Source organism: Bison bison, unplaced genomic scaffold, assembly GCF_000754665.1.
Source record: "Bison bison bison isolate TAMUID 2011002044 unplaced genomic scaffold, Bison_UMD1.0 scf7180017864289, whole genome shotgun sequence".
Taxonomy (NCBI): Eukaryota; Metazoa; Chordata; class Mammalia; order Artiodactyla; family Bovidae; genus Bison; species Bison bison.
Window position 1 is genome coordinate 22,054,642 of NW_011494861.1, and position 7,881 is coordinate 22,062,522.

Below are 7,881 nucleotides of genomic sequence, written 5' to 3' on the forward strand. Positions count from 1 at the left end.
CTGGGAAGGATTGGGGGCAGGAGGAGAAGGGGACGACAGAGGATGAGATGGTTGGATGGCATCACCGACTCAGTGGACCTGAACTTGGGCAAACTCCAGGAGATGGTGATGGACAGGGAAACCTGGCGTGCTGCAGTCCATGGTGTTGCAAAGAGTCGGACACGACTGGAGACTGAAGAACAACAAGGTATCTTTCTAGCTTCTGATCCTTGTTCTATGAAATGGTCTGTGAAACCCATGGGTTGGGAAAGGAGATCAGAGATGATCTTTGTTGTTTAGTTGCTAAGTCATGTCCAACTCTTTTGCGACCCCATGGACTGTAGCCCACCAGGCTTCTCTTTCCATGGGATTTCCCAGATAATACTGGAGTGGGTTGCCATTTCCTTCTCCAGGGCATATTCCCAACTCAGGGATCGAACCCATGTATCCTGCATTGGCAAGTAGATTCTTTACCACTAAGCCACCAGGGAAGTCCAGTGATGATCTACTGTGGGTTATTAAAAATTAACAACATAAGAAGCTTGTATTGGCAGTATTATTGAACTATACCCTATTTTGTACAATAGATATATTGTGGAAAGTTTAAGCAATAAAATTAGGAGTCCTTGTTGTTTAAAGTGTACATAGGTCAATCCTAATCTCCCAATTTGTCCCGCCCTCTCCTTCTCCCGCGCCCCCCACCCTGTGTCCATATGTCTGTTCTCATATATACTACCATGTGTAAGATGGGTAGCTAGTGAGAACCTGGTGTATGGTACAGGAAGCTCAGCTTGGTGTTCTGTGGGATGGGATGGTGGGGCGGGAGGGAGGTCCTTGAGGGAGGGGATATAAGTGTACATATAGCTGATTCACTTCATTGTACAGCAGAAACTAACACAACATTGTAAAATAATTATACTCCAGTAAAACAAAATAAAAGTAAAATATGTGCAGGAAAAAATACAGTGTATATAGATTGAGACTGCATATGTCCTCTTAGGAAACTATAGGTTTCTTATAAGAATTAAAAACTCTGTGTACTCATGTCAGCAATCATCAGAAAATATAATAGGAGGATATTCTAAATCATCTACTTGACCATCTTATAACCTAGATGCCAGGAGATTGCAGTGTCTCTGTTTATGCTTGTTTGGTCATGTTGGCTCCAAGTAGTGTTATACTACTTTGTGAAGAGTTAATTAAGAACTGAGGCATTTCTAATGCGTAAATGATGTAGTCATGTCTAGCAGGTGGATGGCCAAATGATGCGATAGCCCACTGTATAACATAAGTTTTGTGGTAGTTCACATTCTGTTAGCTAACATTCTTTGAGCATCTTCTGGGTTCCAGGCACTTATCAAAATACTCCTCATGTATAATAATATATATGATATTATTCAATAATAATGAATCATAATTAATGTAAGGATTTGTTTTAAGTTTTTAATTTGTACAGTAGACCTGTGAGGTATGTGTAATTACTAGTCCTGTTTTACAGATGAGGGTACTGGAGTATAGAGAAGTTAATTTTTTACATAGCTAATAAGTGGTAGAGTTGGTTTTCATACATATTACCTGACTCCATAGCCTCTAGCCACTGACTATACTGCCTCCTGATAGATAGCTGACTGTACTGCCTCATAGTAGATCCCATCTGACATAGTCATCTGGGCATTCCAAACTCAGAATAGGCAAAATGGCATTGTATTCATGTTACCAATTCAAATTTTAATTCAGCAAACATCTTGTTTCCTGTCATGTTAATGTTGATTTAATAATACTGGTTTTGTGATTGTGTTTGGATTTAATTTGTAAGATTTTACTGTCATATGTATTGTTATAAACACTAAGAGTTTTATCCTAGTTTGTATATATTTCAATAATATTATAACGAAGATAATAACACTATAACAAAAATTTCAATAACATTATAACATAAAGAGAAGGCTGAACACTGCAGAATTGATGCTTTTGAGCCATGGTGTTGGAGAAGACTCTTTTTTTTTTTTTTATGTTTTTGTTTTTTTTTTTTAAATTAAAAAAATTTCAGGTATACACGTGCTCCCCATCCTGAACCCTCCTCCCTCCCCCCTCCCCATACCATCCCCCTGGGCCGTCCCAGCGCACCAGCCCCAAGCATCCAGCATCCTGCACTGAACCTGGACTGGCATCTCGTTTCATACTGGAGAAGACTCTTGAGAGTCCCTTGGACTGCAAGGAGATCCAACCAGTCAATCCTAAAGGAAATCAATCCTGGATATTAATTAGAAAGAAAGACTGATGCTGAAGCGCCAAGACTTTAGCCACCTGATGGAAAGATCCGACTCACTGGAAAAGACCTTGATGCTGAGAAAGATTGAAGGCAAGGGGAGAAGGGGACGACAGAGGATGAGATGGTTGGATGGCATCAATGACTCAATGGACATGAATTTGAGCAAGCTCTGGGAGACAGTGAAGGACAGGGAAAACCTGGTGTGCTGCAGTCCTTGGGGTCGCAAAGAGTCACACACGACTGAATGGCTGAACAACATAACAAAAATAACTTCATACTCAGAGATTACTAGAGATGCTATGTAAGGATTGCTTTGGATCTTTTTCTTTTGGCTATACCACACAGCTTGTGGGATCTTAGTTCCCCGACCAGGAATCACATCCGTGCCCTTCTCAGTGATCAGAGAAGTCTTTTGTGATGCAAATGAATACATATTGATTTTAGTTATTATACAGATTCAGAATTTTATATAATGTATTGGATTTCCTTAAACTAAAACAGCATGAATGAGGAAACTCAATTTTGTTGTTTTGTGTATTTGGATGCACTTCTCCTAACTCAGCTGAGTCATGTAATAGACAGTCATGGGAACTAATATAGACAATACACTGTAGGATTTTCCCCAGGTGGTTTCCCAAATGGGGGCTCTTCTCTAGTCACAGTCAGGGGATGGTGTCCTATTTATAGAGTCCTCTAAAGTCTATTACTGTCAAAAACATAGAAGGTCTCTTATTCAGAAGAAAACTGAAGTAGTAAGAAGCAAAAAGAATTATCCTTGATTTTACTGAGAGTTGTCTTGATTTAAATGAAACTATGATTTAGTTTATAATCAAAATGAAGACTATCTTAATCTTTGTCTTTATAAAATTTAATCTTTTTAAACCTTAATTTGGTAAATTTTCCTTTTGCAAATTTAATTCATTTGCATTACATATCAGAGATTTTACTTACTGTGCTTTTTCAGTGTGCTAATAAGAAACCCTTTTGAATTCAAGAGCTATGTATTGAGTTCCTACTGCATACAAGCTTTTCTGCTAGTCATTGGTGGTTTATTTACTTACTGATAACATCATCTGATTTAGGTACATATGCCTATCATACTTAAGAAGTAGAAAAACTTCAGTTAGGTGTTTGAGTCTCTGATATTATCTGGTTCCATGGTAGTACATGAGTTTGAGCAAGCTCCGGGAGTTGGTGATGGACAGGGAAGCCTGGTGTGCTGCAGGCCATGGGGTCACAGAGTTGGACACGAATGAGCTACTGAACAGAACTGAGGGTAGTTTTATTCTCTGAAGTTTCTCTGGCTGGATTTTTTTGTTTCTTTCCTCTTGAAATTTTCTACTTCTGGAAATTTATTCTACTCTAAGCAATGTACACATTTACACTCTTAAAATATTCCATGAAGAACTATAGCATAACTACCACTGTAAAGTTGTATAGGACTTTTAATATATAATTCCAGTCTGTGACCTGAAATACTTTCTGATGTTTGATAAAATCTTCTAATTTCTTTTTTAGACTGGAAATTAGTAGTTCCTGGGACATCTGAAATTATTTTTTAAAAAAGTGATTATATATACCTTTTTCTTAAAAGAAGTTCTAGATCTTTGTTATATTCACTTAGGGCTTTTGTGTATTGTCAGACTTGCTTAGGGGTTAGTCATGGAACTGATATATTGGTCACTAACTTAAAATAATGGTAAATCCATTTGGGAAGAATGTGATTTAACTGGAGTAGACTACCTTGGAGGTTTATTTCTTCTTTTTTGGTTTTTATATGCTTGAATGCTGTAGGCCAGTGATTCTGGGGAGGGGTGATTCTTGTCCTCTGGGGCATTTGGTAGTGTCTGGAGACATTTTTGGTTGGTTGTTGCTGGTATCTAGTGAATCTCTAGATACAAAAGGGGAAAAAAAAAAAAAACACTCTAGATACAAAAAACAAATAAAGAATTATCTAGCCCCAAATGTCAATTTTACTGAGGTTGAGGGATGCTGGAGGCCAATTTGTGACTCACCAGTGGTGTTTTTTTTTTTTTTTGGTCTAGAGTGTTCATGATTTTTCATTCTTTTCCAAATTCCCTTTAATTTTTAAAGTATATATATATTAGCCCTCATCTTAAAGATGGGACAGTACTGAATATGAAAGGATAGTATTTGGGTTTTAGCTTATTAAAGTTAATCAAAGTATTTTACTAAATTCTCAATTTGGGGGACCCTGTGTAGTCATTGTCTGGATATTGAAAAAAAAGTAATAATTCAGCTGAAAATGCTTTTACTGTGAAGATTATTCATGATTTGATGTATTTCTTTTCTTACTTTCTAATAGGCTTTTAAGGATATGCTGTATTCAGCTCAGGACCAGGCACCTTCTGTGGAAGGTAAGATGCATTAATCCCTACATTTAACCACATACAACTTCTTTTTAAGAAGAGATATTTTAAACCGAATAGTATAAAACTAATATAACTTACCCTACTATACAGATCTTTTTTGGCTTTTGTAATATATATTATGATTACTTTATGTTTCAGTGAAATTTTTATTGTTTAGCTCACATTTACTTTATGATGGATCTCTTATGTCCTTACATCACCTTAGCATTGTGAATCACAGATACTGGTTTAAAGTTCTTAAGTGCCATGCTGCCTCCCCCCAGCAATGTGTTCTTATGTCTGTTTTTCTTATCTGTTCATCCATCCATCCATCATTCAGTGAATCCTTAGTTCATAACTAGTCTGGGCACCAAAGCCTTTTGTTTCTATTTATGTCATGTCTTTAGACTGAGACTAGTGAAACAAGACGTATCTACTCTGTGTGTGTACATAGTTATAAGCATGTATATGTATGCACGTGCACAGCTTGGCAGTCGTAAAGTGACTGACCTAAGCATAGTGGTTATCTTTCTAATTATCTTTATTGATCCTTCCTTTTCTGTTACCTCAGCTTCTGCTCACCAGTTCACTCTTTATGGGTTTAACCATTGATAGGTTTGAGGAGTTGTAAGTTAAAGTTGTAGTTCTTATGTCAGTAAATAGGAGCTAATTCAACAACTATTTGAGGGAGTGTTCCTTCTGAGGCCGGATATTCTTTTAAAATTTTGTATCATATTTCCATGAGAGATGAATATGAAGTTGTTTATTAAAACTATAGATCTGTAATTAAAAATCTGATTGTCTTTAATGACATAGACACGTATATCTTTCTAACCATTCTGAATTCAAAGTGTGCTTCCTTCAGAATCTCAAAATCTTTACCAGGATACTGACACCTGGGTATTAGTTTTATAATATGTCACTAAATTTTGGATTATATTTAATACATTTAATATAATTAATGTGTTCTCTAATATTTAACTGAAGACAAATATTTAGTTCTTTATTGGGTTATTATCTCTTATGTGTCTTGAAGAGTACCACCTCAAAAGAGTTTAAGAATATGAGAAAAATGAAATTATGTGGAAGTTAAGGTGATTTCCTCACCCTGTGTAACTTGCTTTAGTAGTGGTTCTTTTAACTTTATTCTAATTGGGCTACTTCTCCTTAATTTTTTTTTTTTTTTTAAGTTTTACCATCTCATTTGTAACAAAGATATTCTGAAGTGTGTTGAACGTTATAATGTTCTTTATTCATCCTTCCATGCTAGGTCATGTTGCTAGTAAATCTCATACACTGTCAGCTGTTTTTGGAGGAAAAACTAAATTCTGTCAAAGTATGCTAAAATTGACAAATATTTACAGTTAATAGCTTTTTATCTCATTGTCCAGAGACATGAACTTCATTGGACCCTGTTATAAAGGGAGTATTGTAGGCTGATTATGCACATGTATGTGCTGTCTTCATAGGGGAAATATTTTGAACTTATTCATTCTTTCAATTCTCAGATAAACACTAAAGTCATGTAGTTTTTATTTTCTTAACAGGAATTTTTCTTTTTAGACACACTGAAGAATTGAAAGTAGTTTAAGGAAACATTATCTTATATAGTATTGAGGTTAGAAAATGTTATTAAAGGGACTCAATTTTGTCTCTCATTTGCATTGTGATACTGTATTAATTTATTCTCTTTTATACAGTGTTTAAATTATAATCATTTCTGTTATTCCTTTATTCTTGCTACTGAGATCATATTTCTAGATTTTTATTTAGCAGTTATCTGTAAAGTAATGCATCATCAACAGATTTATCACAGAGTCCAAGATAGGGCTTTCAACTTTTAACATTTTTCTCAGGCCAAATAAAATAGGATATGGGGAGTGTAACTCAGGCACTGATAGTTTTACTGTCTCTCTAGGTAATTCTAATATATAGCCAAAGTCAAGAACCCTTGCCATAAATAATCTTAAAGAATTTTAGGTCAGTATTGTTAATGCTAAGTTTTTTTAGATAATAACTAGCCAGTAGGTTAATCAATTTCTTAAGTTCATTGGTAGTTTGATTATTCTATTAGCATCAATAGGATGTTTATTTTTTAAATGTTTATTGCATTGAGTTGAGTATAAGTAATAGCTGTACTGATTATTTACATATATTAAATAGTTATAACTTAATATTGTTATTAGAATTAAAGAATTATTTTTACTACTTAAGATGAGTCATAGTGCAATAAGTGGCATATTCATATTTTCACAGTACTTTTGTTTAAGATGGAATGGGTTTCTAATTATAGTGAAAGAAAAATAACTTGAAATGGATTCTTAAAGAGTGAAGTGGTTTATCTGATAGAAGTATATTAGATAAAAGGCACAGTATATGAAAGCTTTTGTTTGATAAGAATTTGTTCACTATTTTTTACACTAGTGGATCATTTTCTTCTAATTTTTAGATAGTGCTTTTATTCTAATATCACAGATAAGGTGGCTTTTTTCCCATTTAAAAGTAAATCAACCAAACAAAATTAATTTCAATGTATTAAGAAATCAAAGCATGTTTACTTAAAGTTGCTTTTATTATTCAAATAAATAAACATTTAGATTATTTTTCTTGGTTATTTTGCTTTATTCATCCTTTGAGAGTTAATTTCATGAATCATTATACGCTGATTCGTGAAAAATAAAGTGTCTCTACTTTTATTTAAAACAAATGTGTTACAAAAAAACAACAAATAAATATTTTGTGATTGTAACTAGGAGATTCTCATATTCTGAAGGAAAATATTTAAAATGCTAAAAGACTTATTCTCAGGTATTCCTTATCAATTCATATCTAATCTCTTTTGATATGTATTAATATCATTGCCTGCTCTTCCGTGTAATTTGTTAGTTTTGGTAGGCATTCACATTTGGAAATATGTGACCAAGAAGATGGCTTAAAATTCTTTGTTAAAACTTACACATTACTTTGCCAACAAAGGTTTGTCTAGTCAAGGCTATGGTTTTTCCTGTGGTCATGTATGGATGTGAGAGTTGGACTGTGAAGAAGGCTGAACGCAGAAGAATCGATGCATTTGAACTGTGGTGTTGGAGAAGACTCTTGAGAGTCCCTTGGACTGCAAGGAGATCCATCCAGTCCATTCTGAAGGAGATCAGCCCTGGGATTTCTTTGGAAGGAAAGATGCTAAAGCTGAAACTCCAATACTTTGGCCACCTCATGCGAAGAGTTGACTCATTGGAAAAGACTCTGATGCTGGGAGGG

General features: G+C 34.8%; 1 protein-coding gene across 2 annotated transcripts in view; it reads left to right on the forward strand.

The window, feature by feature from the left end:
• Positions 1 to 2,431: 2,431 nt before the first annotated feature.
• The window catches only part of XPR1 (xenotropic and polytropic retrovirus receptor 1), a 180,523-nt gene continuing 175,073 nt past the window's right edge, over positions 2,432 to 7,881 (forward strand). Inside the window, exons 1-2 of one of the 2 annotated variants that reach the window (XM_010850174.1) lie at positions 2,432 to 2,552; positions 4,578 to 4,629. In XM_010850174.1, coding sequence (XP_010848476.1) covers positions 4,590 to 4,629 — 40 coding nt within the window. In that variant the 5' untranslated portion in view covers positions 2,432 to 2,552; positions 4,578 to 4,589. Of the gene's footprint in view, positions 2,553 to 4,305; positions 4,630 to 7,881 lie in introns of those variants that run through there. The other variant, XM_010850173.1, reaches the window with a different exon arrangement.